Source organism: Bos mutus, chromosome 22 (genome assembly GCF_027580195.1).
Source record: "Bos mutus isolate GX-2022 chromosome 22, NWIPB_WYAK_1.1, whole genome shotgun sequence".
Classification (NCBI taxonomy): domain Eukaryota; kingdom Metazoa; phylum Chordata; class Mammalia; order Artiodactyla; family Bovidae; genus Bos; species Bos mutus.
In genome coordinates, this window is record NC_091638.1 from 48917128 (window position 1) to 48937397 (window position 20270).

The following is a 20270-nucleotide window of genomic DNA, read 5'->3' on the forward strand; positions in this document are numbered from 1 at the left end:
CCACTGGAAAAACTGGAAAAACCATAGCCTTGCTTGACTAGACGGACCTTTGTTGGTAAAGTAATGTCTCTGCTTTTGAATATGCTATCTAGGTTGGTCATAACTTTCCTTCCAAGGAGTTGGCCTCAATAGCTGTGGTTCCCAGGCCCTAGAGCACAGGCTCAATAGTTGTGCAGGACCGGCTCTGCCGCTCTGTGGCACGTGACATCCTCCCAAACCAGGGATCGAACCCGTGTCTCCTGCACGAGCAGATTCTTTACTACTGAGCCACCAGGGAAGCCCAACAACGCTTTCAAAGAAGGCTTAAAGAAAAGTTGTGGGTGGTCGTCACAAGAAGGTACAACCAAATGAAAAAAAAACCCATCCACTTAAAATTTAGGCAATCTAACGTATAGTACACCTTAAAAAAATACAGAAGTTGAAATCTCGTTCTGTCTGTTGTGGACCAACGGTCAAAAGCTGCCAGCGATGACTCACACCCAGAACAGGCCTCCTGGGGCGTAGCCCACCTCCACAGTACCTGCTGTCCCTGGGCCTGCGGCCGGGGATCCTGCAGGGGGCGCCTGAGTCTCTTAGCGGTGGCGAGCTTGCACACAAGCCTGAGGCTCCGGGTCACCCGGGGCCTTGGAATCCAAGGGGTAAGGACGTGGGAGTCCCCTCTCCTCCCGCCCCCGCAGCAGGTCGGGGAATTGCCTCCTGGGGCCACCCAGCCACGCCACTCCCTGCCGCCCGCGCTGACGTCACCGCCCCGCCTCCTCGCCTCGCGCCGCCGTTCCCGCCCCGCCCCTTTTCCCGGCTGGCACCGCGGTGAGGTTCCTCGCCCTCGGCTTCTGCCTGTTGTCCCAAGATGGCGGACACAATGAACCGGCGTCGCGCCGATTGGCCCTGAGGCGACCGTGAGGACGAACGGTCGGCAAGGCCCCACAGTCCGGGCAGAAGAGTGTTGCTTAAGCAGGAGGAGAAAGAGGAGGAGGCGTCCCGACTGCCGGCCGCTCTCCCGCCCGCCGCCGGCGCGGCGCCCGCCCCGCCCCGGTCGGCCCCTCGGCAGCCCGCCCGTTCCCCGGGCCCCGCCCCGGCCCTGCGCCGCTGCCGCCGCCGCCACCGCCGCCGCCGCCTCAGGCAGCCGCCGCCATGAAGCTGACCGACAGCGTGCTGCGAAGCTTCCGCGTCGCCAAGGTGTTCCGCGAAAACTCTGACAAGATCAACTGCTTCGACTTCAGCCCCAACGGCGAGACGGTCATCTCGAGCAGCGACGACGACTCCATCGTGCTCTATGACTGCCAGGAGGGCAAGTGAGTGCGGCGGTGGCCTTGGGCCCGGGTCTGAGTCCCTCCCGCCCTCCGCGTCGTGGCCCTGCGCTCGCCCCGCGGCCCGCTCTCTGCCCGGGCCCGGCCCCGCGGCCTGTTTTGCACACGCTGCTGCCAGGGCCGCGTCCCCTCCGAAGCCGTCTGGGAGACCGTTTTTTTCTTAATAACGATGGCGATAACAATAATCATGTTTTTGTCTTGTCTGCCTTCGGTCTCCTTTCAGACCGCTTTTGCATCTCTGGCCAAACCCCACCTTGACCTTGACCTTTAAACGCCGGGTCCGCCCACCGCGGCCCCAGCTGGTAGCTTTTCCGTTAGTCGGGCTTAGTCCTCGGTGCCCGTCGGCTGTGTCCCCCTTGCAGAACCGCGGAGGCTGCTCGGCTGCCTCATTCAGCAGAGGCAGCTCCCTCTGCCCTCTGCTCGGTGACCTCGATTCAGTCCTGGCCCATCGCCGGTCCCCTGCCCCTCAGCTTCCCGCCGTGTTTCTGCCGGAAGGCCGCGTGGGTTGCAGTTGTTACCTGTCAGGATTTATTTGTTGTGCCTCTTTGGGCCCCTTGTCTTTTCCTTTCTGTTGCAAATCATTCTCTTACTCCCTCAGCCCCGGTTCCTCCGTTTATAGTTAACTTTGTAACAGCATCTGAAACTTTTCCTTTTTGCCAGACACGGACGAACCTGGCCGTCCCATCCCGACCTGAATGTGAACCTCCTAATAGAACAAAGAAAATATCGTGTAACAATTTCGTGTTTCTTCTTGTACTTGTTTTTTAAATTACACCTTAAAGTCCATTAGGACTTAACCACAGTTCTAAGTCTGATCATGACATTTCTAGGTTGTCCCAAGTCCTCTGGAGACCCAACACATGTGTATCTCTGCAGAATCTTAAAAGCACAGCATTTTGCCAATTCCCCCCTTTTTCCTCAGCTCTGCCCCAGACTTGCTTTCTCCATGTCCCTTCTAAATTGTGAGCTCCTTTTTGAATCCTTGGGCTTTTCTTTACCTTCTCCAGCCGTTCCTTCTGTCTGTTTTCTTTAAACTGATGTCTTCTATAAACTTTCAGAACTTGTCTCTTCACTTCTGAATTTGGTTATTTGAGGTAATGGTCTATTGTTTTCCCCAATTTTTCCTGTTTGGGCTGTGAAAAAGTATTATGTAACTGGCTTTGGATCTGCCTGCAGTGTGTGGAAGAGTGGCCTATAGTGGTGGTCCAAGGGGAAGAGAATTGTTAGCTGGACCAATGCTGAGTGGTGATGTATTCATTTCTGTCCAAGTCTGGCCACTTGCATTAACGTGGATTAGAGTCACGTATAAAGCTAGGGTGGAGATAGAGGTTGTGGGGTCCTGGAGCTAGAAGAAATTTGAAGCTGACTTGCTTGAAATGCTTAGTGCTTGTGCACAGATTAGAACCTCTCCCTGGAACTTGAGGATGGAGGTGTGTGTCTTCATTCAAAGAAAATGAAAATCGTGAAAGCATTTCTTCAAAGTTTGTCTCCAAATATGGCATAATTTCCACCCCTTAGTAGAAATGACATTGACTGGAAGTCCTTCTTGTTATAAGTAAAATATTAATTTTATAACATAATTCAGTTCATTCATTCATGTAGCATTTTTGCATAATTACAAACTTGCAGAAAAGTTACACCATTGTTTCCAAGAACTCCCAGGATCCAATAATTAGTTATGTTTTGCTCTGTTTTCTTTGTCATCTCTATGTAAATGTTTACATTTACATACGTATATGTATGTGTGTATATGTGTGTGTATGTATATACAGATATATATATATATATATGCATTTTTCCCCTGAACCATTAGATAGTAATATAGAGGTATCAAGCCCCTTTATCCTAAACACTTCAACACGGATATCCTAAGCATAAGGACGTTTTCTTATGTAACCAGAGTACAGTTATCCAAATTAGAGATGTAATATTAACACAGTAGTATACAGCACATTCTTTAAAATATTCTCATATGAATTGTGACCTTGTTTCATGGTGATCTGTGATAAGAGAGTGATCTGATAGACTGGGTTCTAGTTTGGCTTTGTGACTAGGTATGTGACATTGGTCAGATCTCTTCTCTAGCTTCAAGGAGTCCATGATCCTAAGTGATAACGTGAAGAAAAAAAATTGCCACTAGTGTAGGTCAAACCAACATTGGAAGAAAAGTAAGATTTCCTTGGAAAGCACAGTATCTGTATTAGGTGGTACTAATGTTGGGAGTTTGAAAATAGCTAAAACAAAATTCTTCGTGCTTAATATTTTCTCTGTTTACTGTTCATTGACACTTTTTTAATAATGGAGTTCATCCACTGAGTGATTTTGGGGAGAGGGGAGGTGCACCACAAGACATGTAGGATCTTAGTTCCCCTACCAGGGTTCAAACCCTAGAACCCTGCATTGGAAATGCATGGTCTTACCCACTGCTGCCAGGGAAGTCCCAAATGATTTTTGTTTGTTTAGTATGAAAGCATACAAAGGATATTACTTGTGGTAGATGATGTGAATTTTAGAGAGAAGGATTTAATATTGTTTATTCTTATACGGTTCAATATGTGAACCGTGAACTTCCTGATGTTCAAGCTGGTTTTAGAAAAGGCAGAGGAACCAGAGATCAAATTGCCAACATCCGCTGGATCATGGAAAAAGCAAGAGAGTTCCAGAAAAACATCTATTTCTGCTTTATTGACTATGCCAAAGCCTTTGATTGTGTGGATCACAATAAACTGTGGAAAATTCTGAAAGAGATGGGAATACCAGACCTCCTGATCTGCCTCTTGAGAAATTTGTATGCAGGTCAGGAAGCAACAGTTAGAACTGGACGTGGAACAACAGACTGGTTGCAAATAGGAAAAGGAGTACGTCAAGGCTGTATATTGTCACCCTGTTTATTTAACTTATATGCAGAGTACATCATGAGAAATGCTGGACTGGAAGAAACACAAGCTGGAATCAAGATTGCCAGGAGAAATATCAATAACCTCAGATATGCAGATGACACCACCCTTATGGTAGAAAGTGAAGAGGAACTCAAAAGCCTCTTGATGAAAGTGAAAGTGGAGAGTGAAAAAGTTGGCTTAAAGCTCAACATTCAGAAAACGAAGACCGTGGCATCCGGTCCCATCACTTCATGGGAAGTAGATGGGGAAACAGTGGAAACAGTGTCAGACTTTATTTTTCTGGGCTCCAAAATCACCGCAGATGGTGACTGCAGCCATGAAATTAAAAGACGCTTACTTCTTGGAAGGAAAGTTATGACCAACCTAGATAGCATATTCAAAAGCAGAGACATTACTTTGCCAACAAAGGTCCGTCTAGTCAAGGCTATGGTTTTTCCTGTGGTCATGTATGGATGTGAGAGTTGGACTGTGAAGAAGGCTGAGCACCGAAGAACTGATGCTTTTGAACTGTGGTGTTGGAGAAGACTCTTGAGAGTCCCTTGGACTGCAAGGAGATCCAACCAGTCCATTCTGAAGGAGATCAGCCCTGGGATTTCTTTGGAAGGAATGATGCTAAAGCTGAAACTCCAATACTTTGGCCACGTCATGCGAAGAGTTGATTCATTGGAAAAGACTCTGATGCTGGGAGGGATTGGGGGCAAGAGAAGAAGGGGACGACAGAGGATGAGATGGCTGGATGGCATCACTGACTTGATGGATGTGAGTCTCAGTGAACTCCGGGAGTTGGTGATGGACAGGGAGGCCTGGCGCGCTGCGATTCATGGGGTCGCAAAGAGTCGGACACGACTGAGCGACTGATCTGATCTGATCTGATTCTTACCTAATCACCAGAATCATAGTTTGTGCAAAGAAGCTTACCATAATATTTGTGAAAAAATGTGCATAGTCCTCTGAAATGGATGCATTAGAATCTAGCTATCAAACTAGAAAATGATATGAGGTAAAAGATTATGTTAAGCACAAAACCTTAGGTTAGTATTATTGATATATTTGAGACAAATAGACCATATGTAATTGAAACTGAATATTTTCCTTAGACCATACCCTTTAACATTGGTTCTTCAGGCTCTGTCTTGATTATTGTAGGCCCAATACTGAGGTAAGTAAGCTTCTCTTTGCATTGGTAGACGCAGTCAACTGTCTTGAGAGTAAGCACATGTTCATATGCACACTCACTCCCTCACTCTCATTCACTGGTTAACACAGTAACTACATGGCAGAACCCAGGATGGTGGACTCGACAAGGTAGCATTTAAACTGATCTTTTTATTAACTCATCTTTTGGGAAACGGTGAGAATGGGAAAATTCAGTGCATTTGGAGTGAGAAATCTTGTTTGTAAATAGGTTTAATGTAGGGAAACCCTTGATGTCAGAAAAATTGAAAGTGCAGATTGACTTCTTAAAGCTCCCTGAGTCATCTGATTGTTTAGCATCTAGGTTTCAAGAGGTTTTTACATTGAGAGGGTGAACTTCTTTTCCATAAATTCTTGGTAAACAGTAGTATAGGATTTATGAAATCCTCCTGTACATAAATGTAGAATATTATGAAGTTTTTGATAAAATATTTTGATGAGATCAGTTTCGGCTTGATCTTTAAGATTCTGTAGAAGAAGATAACGTTTAAGGAATTTCAACAAATAGACTGATAACCTGAAGCTTAGAAATAAGTGATTTTACATTTAAGTAAAGAGAAAAGAACTAATGACTAGTTTTGATATAGAGAGTTAGGTTTGTCTTATAAAAGGCTCAGTATGTGCTTTGGAACTATAAGATAGAGAGGATGGAAATACTAGGTTATATTAGGAAAGGCAGTTTTGTACCTGGTTTCAGTTTTGATAAATCACTTCTTGAAGAAAGAGCATCTTTCCAAGTGAATGGCTTAAGTTCTGGCCTCACTGGTGTGACATATTCCCATTTTCCTCTTTCTTGTAAGTTATGAATTGTTTTATGTGTCTTTCTTCTCAGATGGATGTACTACTTCTCAAAGCTTACTTGTGAACACTGTAGTAAAGTCCGATTTGAGCCCTCAGATTTACTTCTACTTCCTAACTTTGGCATTTGGTTCAGGCTGTTGCCCTTGATTGATTCTGTTTATTTCCTCCCTTTTTGGAAGAAATTCTGTTTCTTTTCGGTGTTAGGACTTACCAAGAATCTTCACCCTTCCCACATCATTCAAGTGCTTCTCTTTACATGAAGATACTAGATTTTGGTCTTGGAAGATTTTGATGGTTTTCTTTCTCTGTCCATTTCCTTGGCAGACCAAAGAGAACCCTGTACAGTAAGAAATACGGCGTGGATCTCATCAGATACACTCATGCAGCAAATACAGTCGTTTACAGCTCTAACAAAATAGACGGTAAGCAAGCGTCTTTTTAGCAAGTTAATGGTCATGATTACCTTTGTTAGGTAAGGTTTATGGAATCTTTGTGACCGCTTATGTTTGTTTATAGTTATTTTAAATTTTCCTGTGATATTTGCTGTGCTAACATCATTATGACTGAAGAGATGCTGGAAGCAAGCCATTAGTACTTTTGAAGGACTTGAAACTGAGTAAGAAAGTTTTCTAGTTTAGGGTGGGGAGTGGAAATAGGAAGCTACGAATTATATTTACCGTTTGTGCTTCTTGAAACTTCAAAGAATACTTTTAGAAGAAATAAAAGAAAAGAACACTTGACACACAGCAAGTGTTAAACAGTGCTGCCTTCCTGTTCAAAATAATACAGATTTGAGAAAAGTTTTCACAGATACTTTCAGGTATGGTAGTTTAGTAGACCTTAGAAGAGTTTTTGTATTGTCCAATCTATTGATGGTTTGTGTCACAAAGGACAGTATACTGACCTTAGTTTTCTTTGATTCCAGGGACATTTTTGATCTGAATTTTATCCCCCTTTCCATTTATTTACTTATTTAAATTTTTTGGCCATACCATGTGTACAACATGTGGGATCTTAGTTGCTCCATCAGGAATCAAACCTGTGTACCCTGAATTGGCAGCGCAGAGTCTTAACCACTGCCACTCCAGTCTTAACCACTGGACTCCCTTTCTTCTTTAAATAAAGTTAATGCCTTTGAAGAATAATAGTTATTTTTCAAATTTTAAACTTGTGAATTCTTTCTCTAATAAAGGATCTTTGTTTTTACTGCTTTTCCTCTGTGATAGGTCATTCTCAGTTGATAGGTCATCTTGGAATTGAGCTATAACACTTTCATGTTAGGACTGGGTTTTTTTTTTAAATCTCACTGACTTATTGATTATTTCATTTTTAGCAGTAAGATTTTTCTAATGTCATTCAACAAAGGTTGCTTAGACTGCTATTTTGGTTATGCATATCTCAGAGCAGATGAGTAGAAGTTTTTTTGGTTGGTTTTTTTTTTTTTTTTAATGAGAATTCTGTACTTGATTTTTAGTAAGTATATTGTTTGTACTTTTCATGCCTTTATTTCAGAAGTGGTTTTCTAAGTAAACAGTGCAATTGATACTTTTGGACAAGAATATAAAACAGGATTTTGAGGAAATATATCTCTGTGATCATCTGAATGAATGGTGTTTCTCCTGTTGGGGTGTTTTTCTGGGTGATTAAATGAGAATGCTCCAAATACGGTGCAAGATGAGGCAAATGTGTAGCACTTGCAGCTTTGCTGCCAGGCCTCTGCTGTGAGGACGTTGCCTTTCCTGTTTCGAGCACATCCGGAGTTGCTCCAACGCTTCGTATCCTTTTGCCTGATTCCAGGCTGAGGTAGTAGTTTGTACAGTTTGAGGGTCTATGATACCACCCGGTACAGGAGATAACTGTACAGGCCACTGCCTTGCCGGGAACAGTGCGCCGGCTACCGAGTGGGGCGGAGACGATGGCGACGCCCTGCCCACCTATGGGAGACCAGGTAATGGGGAAGGGGTCTCTTCTGTTCAGGGCCCGTGAGGAGTTCCTCACAGTAGAACAGTCAGGAATACTTTACAGTTGTCATTTGAGAACTTTGAAGGTGTATTCAAGGAAGCTGTTTAGTTTTGTGCCTTTTTCCCTCTCCCAGGTTAAATATTAGTACCCCTGTAAACGAGTGGAAAGAATTTGTGCTTTCAACCTTTTTGTTCCTGTATACTGTTTGCCTCCATAATGTTCTTTCTGTCCTTTCCTTTTCTGTATTTTGGCCCTATTGCCTTTTACATTTTTCAACAATTGTTTCTTATTCCTAGTCTTGTCAGAAGCATGGTACTTTCCAGTTCTATTCTTTATGGAACTTCATTCCCTTCCCAGCACCATCGTATTTTGTTTTACTTTTTCAGAAGGAATGATTTGGGTTTTAAGAGTACTTTTCTTATTTTCTGCAAGCACAGATCTCTGATGACTCCCTTCTTTGATCCTGTAAAAATCTCACTGCTGTGAACTGGACTTGGTATAGTTTATGACTCTGATGTTTAAATATCTTGCAGTCTTTTTAATCTAAATTTTCTCATTTCTTCTTTTGGCCACTTTCTAACTCACTTCTCTGTATAAGGGGCCATTATAGTTGGTTAATTAGAAAAGGAGTAGAACTTTACTTCTCTTTCCATTTTATTTAATTTTAATGTAAATTGTGTATTCAGTTTACATTCAGATGAGGTGAAGGTTGGGTTGACATGCTGTTGGAGAATACTGGAGAAAAATATGCCAGAGTCCAGCCTGATCCAGAGCTCAGTATGGTTGTTTAGTTCTTCGAGCCTGTTTCGTCAGTAGCTCAGTATGTTTTTCTTTAAGGTTTGCATTCTGTGGGTACTGAAACTGTTGTGAGGTTTTTTTTGGGGGGTGGGGCATATTTGCAGGATAATTTACATTGTAACTATGCAGAAGCCAAAGATTGGTAACAACAATGATTTTTAAACATAGCTCTATATGCTTTCAGCTTGAGAACTCTGCTTTTGAGTTACGTGAAATCTCTAGTGCTGTGGAAAGGAGTTATTCACTATTGTGCATTCAAACTTTGCTTGAATAATGGAGAACAATGAATTCTTTTACCTTGTCTTTTCAAGATGAAAACGCAAAGTAAATTATTATTTAAAAATAATAGGATATTTGTCTTCTTTCAGATACTATTCGTTACCTGTCATTGCATGACAACAAATATATCAGGTACTTTCCTGGACATAGCAAAAGGTAAGACACAGGTGTTAAAAAAAAGTAAATAGGTTATCCAGAGAATAAACGAGTGGAGAGATTTTATTAGTGAAATGAAGCTAGTTTCTCACTGCTGCCTGGCGTATCTCTTAAGTCTTCTCTTGTTAACCCTTCCTAAACAGTCAGCTCTAGATTAATCAAGGTTGTTGAGGCAGGGGTAGGACTTCATGGATAAACTGAAACCTCAGTTAAAACATTAATAGGAAAAATGTGGACTAAAGATATTCAGTGGAAACCTATATAGTAAAAATTGTATTTGGCATTTAGAGATCTCAAATATCAGACATCCCTTAATGAAAGGACAGTTTACATGTCTGAGGCTTCCTGTATAGGTGGCCCCCATTTCAGCATGCCCCTCCTCTACATAAACATGTTCCATATGAAGATCTTCATAAGAATGCAAAATTAATAAATTGTTCTTTGTTACTTTTTGAAAGTTAAGAAACTTGTTTCCTTATTCAGTTTCATAATGCAGGTTGTTTGTCTCTTATCCCAATTCTCCTAGTATTTTTCCTCTGGTTTTTCAAGTTTGGGTTGAATGTTAAACACAATTTCCCTTGGATGCTATTTTAATCACTGGTACTTTCTTTGCAAATGTACAGTAATCCAACGTGGAGTGGTTCAGAGCCCTGATAAGAGGTGGGCGGAGAACACCCTGTTTACAGTGGCACTTGTGATTGGGCTGGGCGTTTTCTTTGTTGCTGAACATAAGAGGTGGCAATTGTTGGTTACTGTGTAGTTCAGACAAAGAATGGCTTGTGACTAGTAGATGTTTTTGTTTGTTAAATTAACGTTCACAAACATATTGTCTGTAATTGGGAGTTGATGGCAGTTGTTTGAAACTGTCCAATTTTACCACTTGCCCAATTTCTTGACCTCCTGATTCTAAATAGATAACTTTGTGCCTCTTTTGTGAGAAAGTCAAGGCCATCCAAACTGAGTTCTTTTCAACTTCTGTCTTTTCCACCTAAATTCCTCTCTTCCTTAGAAACCTTTCCCTGAGAAAGAAGTAGTTTTTTTCTTCCTTGAGAAAAACAACCCCTCTCTACTTTCTTCCATCTCCTTTGCTGCCTACAGACTTCCTTACCTTGAATTTTTTGGTTGAGAATATCACCCACTTCTTTTCACTGTCAGACATAGAAGAATAATCTGCATATTCCCATCTCTACCTCCTAACATTCATTCACTGTTTAATTCTCTCATCCAAGCCAAGCTGTTTACTCCCCTTTCCCTGCTGCCTCCAGGTAAAATATACTGCCTGGGGCTTGCTTTGGCACTCAGCCTCTCAGTAAAGCTTTTTTTTTCCCCCTTTGGCTTTCCATCTTGGTTCTGTTCTTGATATTCTTGGCCTCTCTTTCTCCTTTAACTCTGAAGTAAGCAAGGTTCTACCCTAGCTTTTTTCTCTTCTTCTTGGTATTTTCTCAGCTACCCCCATCACTGATTTCATTCACCTCAGATGGCTTCCCAAATCAGTATTTTTAGCCTATGATTTTCAGACTGGACTTCACACCTACAAGTTTTATACACATCTCTGTAGGTCTCTGACAGATCTGATACTCCATCCTTCGTTAAATTCCTTGGGCCAGTTCCTCTGTTTGCCTTATGTTTTTTCCATCTGTCTCTTCTAGTTCTCCCAACTCAAAGCCTCTGTTGTCTGTTCACTGCTTTTTCCCTGCCTTCACATTCAGTGAGCTGTTAAATCCTGTTGACACTACCTAGGTTTAACCTCATGTGTCACTTTCCTCCATACTTACTCCTTTGCTTCTGTCCTTGCTCAGGTAAATTACTGTCAAATCCTAATCTCCCCACCACTCACTATCCTGCTTCTGCACTCTAGTTTTTCTTTTCTTTTCTTCTTTTTTTTTTTTTACAGTTCTGACCACTTCATAGCCTCCATCAAAAAACCTTGGAGTCAGGTTCTTTTCTGTCTGACCCATTTTCCCAGTGTTGTTGAGGTGAACTCTTGCGCTGCTTCCTGAACTGCTTCATGCCTTCTCCTATCTGGCATCTTCCAGAAAGACCACTCCCATTGAAACCCTATTCAACACAGGTGTAGCTGCTTCCGGAAAGCCTTCTCTGACCCTCTCTTGGAATTGTCTGGGCTAGACAGTTAAGCTTTCTTAGAGTGGAAATCTTGTTCCTCCTTGCATTCCCTGTGCTTCTTAACAGAGCCATATGCCAAGGTAGACTTCCTCTGAACTTCTGACATAAAATTACATGTCCATATGCAATCTCCTCACTCTGTTTTATTACCACCTCAGCATTCCCAGGAAATTTTGGCTTATAGTATCTTTAAAATTTTTAAGTTGATGATCTAGTGCAAATGTTAATTTAGTTATGCTGGAAGATTTGGAGTGGGGTGGGTGGCGGGGAAAGTACATTTTCTCATTTTCTGTTCATGGCACACATTTTAATTCTTTCTCATGGAACCAAAACCTCCTGAACCCCTTTCAGTGTCATCTAAAATTTGAACTTCCTCTATTTCTACAGTTAAAAAATCCACTCACAAATGAGTTGTGTGACTTAATCACCTTATTTTTTAACTTCAGATTTTTCTTTGTCAAAATGAAACAGTACACCACCATCATTTCCTCTGCAATCTTCACTTATGACACCCACTCTTTTGTCTATGAAGTGTTTTTTAGCCAAGCCAGAATGTGGAGCTGCTCTTCCATAACACCCAGAAGGAAGCACCATCTGAGTGTCCATTTTCACAAGGGCTTCCTCAAGAACCCCCCTGGTTAGGGCTCTGGCATGCTCCAAGAGGCAGGTAAAGCAGAGTCACATGCTGTCCTTCTCCATAGGCTGGGCCCAAATGCTGGGGACATGGTGGGTATCTTCAGTGCAGAGCATGGCAGAGCAAGAACATGAGCAGAGGGGAAAAGAGAGTCCAGATGAGGCCTTGGAAGAAATATTTTTCAGTGAGTGAATCTTAACAGTATAACCATAAAAGGGGACCCATATTAGAAACATAGCATAGGCTGTTAGCACAGGCCTGTGGCTTTCCGTAGGTATGGCGCTCAAACTATCAACCTCACCATCACCTAGGAACGTGTTAGAAACATAGATTGTCAGACTTATTGGACCCACAAACCTCTAGTTAAGGAATTTTTTTATTAATAAATTGAGATATAGTTCAATACCATTAATTCATCCTTTTAAAGTGTACAATTCAGTGGTTTTTAATATATTCACAGAGTTGGGCAACCATCATCACTATATAATTCCAGAACATATTCATCACCCCAAATAGAAACCCTGTATCCATTAACACTCCCCATTTCCCGTCTTCCTAGCCCCTGGCAGCAACTAATCTACTTTCTATCTAACCTCTTTAACTTTCATGCATGTTTAATATGAATAAGTGATTTCATTTCTTTTTATTACCAAGTAATATTCCTATGTGGTGATAACACATTTTGTTTATCCATTTATTAGGTGATGGACATTTGAGTTGTTTCTACTTTTTAGTAGTCATGAATTATGCTATTATGAACACAGACGCATGGGGATTTTTCTTTTTGACATGTTTTCCTGTTTCTTGGGTGTATACCTAGCAACGGAATGTTTACCTTTTTGAGAAAGTGTAGAACTTTTTCAAAGCAACTGTACCATTTTACATTCTTACCAGCAGTGTATCAGGATTCCAATTTGTCCACATCCTCACCCACACTTGTTATTTCTCTTTAATTTTTGCTTTGCTAGTGGGTATGAAATGGTGTCTCATGATTTGATTTGATTTGGAATCGTATATTTTTATGTTGTAGCTTTTAAGTTGCTTTTTAAATTATACTAATTGCCTTTGATTATTCCAGATTGCTTGTGTATGCCTGTTTCTTAAAATAACATTCTTAGGAGAACATGTATATAGGGAGGCAGGCCAAGTGGTTTAGAGTTCATATACAATTATTGCAGATATTTTGCTTCAACTACTATTTATCTTGATGCATTGCAGGGTGGTGGCTTTGTCCATGTCACCTGTGGATGACACTTTCATTTCTGGGTCTCTTGATAAGACTATTCGGCTCTGGGATCTCCGCTCTCCTAACTGCCAGGTAATGTTGCCTCACAGTTACACTTTAAGTGTTTTCTGTGGTAAGCTCTATTATCAGTGCTCCCTCTCAAGGAAAGGGGAAAGCAGTGTTTTCTTTCTGGAATCCCAGAGTCTTTAAATTTTGGAGAAAATCTTTTGTTTTCCTGGTAGGTGACTGATAATTGAGTTAATACCTTAATCCAGTGCATATTTATTATGATCCATGCCTTAGTGTTTTAAAGGCAGTTTTCCTGGAGACTCTGAACTATAGATATTAGATTTTTATTTGAATTCAGGGTCTGTAAAATTGTACAGTTAGAGTTGATCTGAAATGAATTGCATGGAGACCTATTTTTTTAAAACTTCATTTTAGTTAGTTTTATGTTTGTTTTTGTAGGATCCTGGGTTCATTAACTTTTTAAAAAATTTTCTTTTTTCTTAGGGTCTCATGCATCTACAGGGCAAGCCAGTTTGTTCTTTTGATCCAGAAGGATTAATTTTTGCCGCAGGTGTCAATTCTGAAATGGTCAAACTTTATGATCTTCGCTCTTTTGATAAGGTAAATCTTTGAATCTTTGAACTGTCTTGATACTATGGAAGTTTTGAAGGGTGAGATGGACGTTGAAGAGCCTTTTTCTACACTAGAGGAGGTATGTGGTAGATCTTGGAAAGCATCAGAGCAGTACGTAATCCTCTGCTTTCCCTAGTCCCAAAGGAATCTAAAGGGATAGAATGAGATTTGGCTCTGGCAGAAAGAATGATTGATGTGCCTTGGGCCTGAGGCTGCTGTCTTTTTTTTTTGCAGGGGCCATTTGCAACATTTAAGATGCAGTATGATCGGACTTGTGAGTGGACAGGACTTAAGTTCAGCAACGATGGCAAGCTCATCCTCATTTCCACCAATGGCAGCTTCATCCGTCTGATCGATGCATTCAAGGGAGTTGTGATGCATACATTTGGGGTGAGCTGACAACTTTTGAGCTCTTTTTTTTTTTTTCCCCCTCCCAATGTTCTTACCTTTTTTCTATGGTCATCCCTTCTGAGAATTATGTTAGCTAGTTGATGGAGACCAGCAGTTGTCCTTGGTTAAAGGCATGGACTGGCATTTTCTTCCTGCACATGACATTAGTTCTCTTGGATTCTGAGACATTTACTTCTCACTCAGTGGCTCAAGTTTGGTGTTTAGATATATAATAATTCCTGACCATAAACATTTTCTAGCTCCCTTGAACATGCAGTTGGGAGTGAATTAATTGTAAAGGGTGGTAGCCAAGTCTGGAACCTTGGTAGCACTGTGCATTGAGAAGGTGTATGTGGAGTCAGTGTTTGTAGGCAATTATTTTTTGTTAATGGCACTGTAACGAGTATTGTTTTGCTTTTATTTTTTAGGGTTATGCTAATAGCAAGGCTGTCACATTGGAGGCCTCGTTTACTCCAGACTCCCAGTTTATTATGATTGGTAAGCTTCCTTTATCCCCTTTGGGGGTTATTTCTCTGATACTGTGCATTATGTTATTTTTGCTGGTTATAACTAATTAAGAAACCATTTATTATCCTCTTGATAGAAATTTCCAGATTTCTGTGTAGCACATTATGTCAAAGATATTGTGTCTTTAAACTGTCCTGGCTTTGCATGTCTTTACTGGGGATGGGCGTTAATGATGGTCTTCTCCTGGACCAGCATAGAGTTAAGTCCTGCAAGCACTGTCTTGCTGATAGTAGCAACTTCCTGTTGTAACCTTGCGTTGAGTCACCTTAGTGTAGATGTTTGTAGGGTGATCGTATTTAGCCCCCTTTTTAAATGAGAAAACTGTAGTTAGAGGGGAAATGGCTTGCCTGAGAATAGAGTCTAGATCAGTTCCTAAAGTGTCTTTTCTTCACTGTCTTTACTCCTCCTCCATTTCTGCTGATGGCTGGGTCCTGAAGGTTGGCCGCTTTCAAGATGTCAGTCCGTGTCTGTTTGCCGCTTGTCTTTGTAGTATGCCTTGAGCTGTTGTTACATGCCTTGATCTTTTCTCTTCAGGTTCGGAGGATGGCAAGATCCATGTCTGGAATGGAGAGAGTGGTATAAAAGTAGCTGTATTGGATGGCAAACACACAGGCCCCATTACCTGTTTGCAGTTCAACCCCAAGTTCATGACCTTTGCCAGCGCTTGTTCTAACATGGTATGTGAACAGCGGGAGATGTCCTCCGCGTAGGGGCCCTCTTCATTTGGGGTGGGGTCCTTCTGTGAGCACAGTGAGTTTTAAGTAGGCACAGTTACAAGCAGCCACGTTCATGTTTCTCAGCTGGTGGCCTCCCTGTTTCGCCTCTGTTATCTGATCTGTGATTGGGCTGGCCTTGCACTTTTACTTTTCTTTCCATGATCTGGGATCACCTCTGAGGTCCTGGGAGATCTTAGGTCAGCTCTGGCTCCTGGTTTTATGTCCAGACTACCTGAAGCTAACTTTTGGTTTCTTAAAACTCTTTGACCCAGCCTTTTGTGGCTACAAACTTCAGTTTTTCCATTCCTCTCAGATTATGCTGAGTTCATCAGAAATTCTTAATCACAGCTCACCACTTAGAATTTTCTCCAGGCCCCTGTCTCCTCCTGGACAACATGAGCAAAACAAAGTAGCAGTGAATCTCAACCTCCTATTTCCTCTTGGCATCTCCTAAACCTGTCTGGAGAAGGCAATGGCACCCCACTCCAGTACTCTTGCCTGGAAAATCCCATGGATGGAGGAGCCTGGTAGACTGCAGTCCATGGGGTCCCTAAGAGTCAGACACGACTGAGCGACTTCACTTTCTCTTTTCACCTTCATGCATTGGAGAAGGAAATGGCAACCCACTCCAGTGTTCTTGCCTGGAGAATCCCAGGGACGGGGGAGCCTGGTGGGCTGCCGTCTATGGGGTCGCACAGAGTCGGACACGACTGAAGCGACTTAGCAGCAGCAGCAGCAAACCTGTCTAGGTATTGGTATGAGGCATTTTATTACTAGCCTACTCAGAATACATTGCTCCATCTCTTTTTCTTTTTAACTAAGAAAACTGTCCCCCAAAAAATGTAGCAGAGACATCCAGTCCAACCTCTTTTGTTATTTATAGCTCCTGAATGAGAGGGCCTGCCTGAGGTCACTTGTAGGTTAACAGTGAAGCCAGACACCCACCTCCCAGAGAGTACTTCTTTTTTTTTAAACACTGGACCTCTGTGATGGAACTTAGTGTTGGAGTGAAAAAGAACTAGTTTACTTTCACATAGATTGGGGAGTGTTTCTCTGTTTATAGATTGCCAGTCAGTTGGTCAGGAGGGAGCCATAACTGCTTCAACTTTAGGGTTGGGCTCCTTGATGGTGGGGGAGGGGTAAGAAAATCCTTCAGCATTGAGGAGAGAACCTTGGTTTCTTAGAGTTGACTCATGTTCTTCTTTCATCCAGGCCTTCTGGTTGCCCACCATTGATGACTGACCTGCATGGTGCTTGGCTGTTTTCTGTACAGCGAGGGTGGCAAGTAGGAAAAAACTCAGAGGGGACTAAGATAATAGTGGGATTGGATCATTTGACTGGGCTGGAGAGCATCCTTCCACATGGCCTTCCCAAGAATGTGCTGTACATCTGCTCAAAAGAAAAAAGTTACTTTGCCGAACTTCTTCAAAAGGACTCTTGGTGTGGCCGACTCAATCGGGACTCAGACTTTCCAGCTGTCACTGCACCGAGCTCCTCCAGAGGAGTGACCAGACTTGTGATGAGGGTATAGTGGGCCCTCGAGACGCCTTCAGTTTTGAATGTATTTGCTGCTGAGGAGTCGGTGAAGTTGTTATTTCTGCACATCCCTTCTCCCACCCCCATAAATGCATGGGAAGCCACAGTTCTGATTTTGAGATGCTAGGGCAGTTTAGTGCCCCTTGCCCTCACCCTGCATGTCTTGTTACTGGGTCTCCCTGTGTTATTGTGGCATTGTCCACAACTGTTGCATTACTTAGGTGCCAAACATTTACAGAAGTAAGTCTCCATGTATTTTAGGGTCAGAAAGGGACAGATACAGAAGGACCTTGCTTTCCAGGAAGTCTTGCCAGTTAGTCATGTGAAGGTGGGTGACCTGACCATGCCTCAGGCTCTGGGTAGGCAAAGGGTCAAACCTGAAAGGGAGGGAGGAGTGGGAGCAGGTGAATTCCTGGGGCTGGGAGGTCTAGCAGCAGCTTGGTGTGGTCCCCTGTCATCAACACAAACCCTCGGTCCTTCTGGGTGCCTGCCAAGTTTGATTGTGTATGAAAGCAAGGTGGGCGTCTATTTTTGTGCATGAGCTCCATCACGCGTTCCTGTGGGCCAGTATTGTGGAGTGAGTCCGAGCTGTTTACATTGATGCCTTCCCTGCCCACCACAAGTTGTGTACATAGTCTCCAGATGATCCTACCCCTTGCCCAGCTCCCAACACGGGGCTGGCCTAGGCCTGTGTTATATTTAGCCTTTTTATATATGACTTGGGATTCTGTTGTTTGTATTTTAGCACAGTGTGTGTACACCTTCATTTAAATATATCGTGTGTGTGCATACATATATACATATATATATATGTATGCACATATATATATATATATATATTTTAAAAGTATCAAAGAGTTCAGCTGAAGGAGATGAAGTCCCATGCCTCCAGAGAAAGACTGCATCCTTGCTAATAGTGTTTGCCACAAGTGTTAGTGAGTCTTCCCTATTAACTTTTTTCCCTTCGGGAGACTAAACAAAAGCAAAGCTTTTGAGTGTTTGCTGTCCCCATGGCAGCTAAGTGAGGGTCTTGGAATGACTGCCTTGTGTTCCTCAAGTCGCACTTTGGGGCCTTCTCTGCAGTATTCGCCCCTTTTTTGCCCAGTGATGCTCTGTCTCCGCCTGTATGTGTGTGACAGTCACTTTTGCATGCCTTTTGTGTCTGGCTTCTAGCATTTGGGGACAGGATGCTGGAACCAGAGCATTTTCAGCTTGTCTGAGGCTTCTTTGCCAATTACAGGTCACTCCTGTTTACCTGGTATGTCTGCTTTCTTGCTGCTTTTCCTTGTCTTGTCTTGGGGAGGCTTCCTGATCGGGGTTGAGATGAGCTGTAGATAGCTCATTACCTTTTCCCCTGCATGGCCTTCTTAGAGCAGGACAAGTGGCATATTATTTCACCAAGTTCTCAAACATATAAGCGAGTAACACATTCCCTGCAGACCCAGAAACAGGCCCAACAAGGTTATGTTTGACTTGCCCCAGAGTACCTACCCACTGGTGGGGAAAGCAAGCCATTACTCTCGCCATTCAACAGCAGGAATAGGCTGTGAATTGCTAGCAGTTACTGTTTTGTTTTCTTTTGCTTTTTTAGCAGTTACTTTTTGGTTTGTTCCTCAAATTTAAGGGCAAGGGGCATACATCTTTGCCAGACATAGACTGAAATCTACAGTTTCTGCAGTGCCACACTATAAAGCTCTGCATTCTCAGAGTGGAGAGACTTTTAGAAACCAAGTGATCTGAACTATTAACTGCCCAACCCTGGCTTTCCAGGGTAGAAAATTCATGGTAGGAGTAACTGTTCAGAGAGAGTACTTGGAACTGTAGGTTAACAAGAAGGCCTGCGTAAGTGACGTATCTGTACCCAGAGCAGCCACCATGCATGACTTGTCTGTCCGCAGGAAAATGATTTGTATTGAGATCCTGTGTGTCCGAAGCAGAGGCAGCAGGTCCTTTGAAAATATGCACTGCACTGCTTCTGTTTATGGGGACCTGTGGCTGCAGAGCCAGCTCCTGAGTTGGGAAGGAAAGGGAAAGATGCAGCTGGAAGTAACCGAAGATGATGCGGTGGTGGAAATAAGGCAGAATTAAGGGAGGAGTGTCTGTGAGTCAGAGACCCTGAGGAGCACCAGGGCTGCTAAGACACCTTCAGTGGGAGCCGAGGTGCTTAAGTTCTCCCGGGGATGGGGGGCGCACCAGGCTCTCCAGAGTCAGGGCCAAAGCCACTGATTTATATGTGACAGTGACACTGCACTGCTCAACCACCAGCCAATGGGGTATTTTTTGTTTTTTTTTTAGAAAAAAATGTAACTTGCAGTCATAATTAATGCTTATTAAGAAAAATCTGGGAATTTTAAAAAGAATCAGTTTACCACCCAAATGTTACCACTGCTAATCTTTTGGTGTTAAGTGTTCTTCTAGACATTTCTGTGCATATAGATTTTTGGTGTGTTTACATAGTTGTTATTCTACTGTATATACAATTTTATGTCCTTTTTGTACTTAACATATAAACATTTTTTCCATGTTATCTGTCTTAGACAGAATTTTACGGCTGCAGCCTCTTCCATTGAGTTTTCATAGCACTGTTTGCCTTGTTCTTAGAGTTGGAGGGCATGGGGGTGGGTTGTCCCCTGTCAGTCCTCCTGGCTCATACTGGGACTCACTGTAATGCTGTGGACAGGTTGTTGGGCTTGCTGGGACTGCCTCTGGTAACTAAGGCCTGTGGGCTGGTGGGAGGAACCCTATATCAAGCTCCCAGTGCACAGCAGTCTGGGTCCCTCAACCCCCCATTCTAATAAGCAGCAGTAGGCCAGAAATGAGTGACCCAGAAAAGGCAGGCCTGAGCCAACCTTGAGATCCTCAAAGACTGTATTTGGTGTACACCTCAAGCTGCCTTTCATCCTCACTGTTAACTTCAACCCTTGATCAGTTGGCAACCTCTAGCTGGAATAAGGTTCATCCTGCTAGGCACTAGGTTGTGGGGGCAAGTATAGTGGAAATAAAATTCTGGTAGAAGGCCTGGCCTGTTCCTTGGTAACCCACTGCCTGGCTGGTGAATTGGCAACTCACTAGTACCGT

General features: G+C 42.8%; 1 protein-coding gene across 1 annotated transcript; it reads left to right on the plus strand.

Moving 5' to 3' along the window:
- The first annotated feature begins 812 nt into the window (after positions 1 to 812).
- WDR82 (WD repeat domain 82) lies at positions 813 to 19484 on the plus strand. The gene is made up of 9 exons (XM_014478903.2): positions 813 to 1292; positions 6527 to 6624; positions 9331 to 9397; positions 13374 to 13473; positions 13894 to 14010; positions 14257 to 14412; positions 14841 to 14910; positions 15475 to 15617; positions 16869 to 19484. The coding sequence occupies exons 1-9, from the start codon at positions 1132 to 1134 to the stop codon at positions 16896 to 16898; spliced, it is 942 nt and encodes a 313-aa protein (XP_014334389.2). The 5' UTR covers positions 813 to 1131; the 3' UTR covers positions 16899 to 19484.
- The last annotated feature ends 786 nt before the right edge of the window (positions 19485 to 20270 follow it).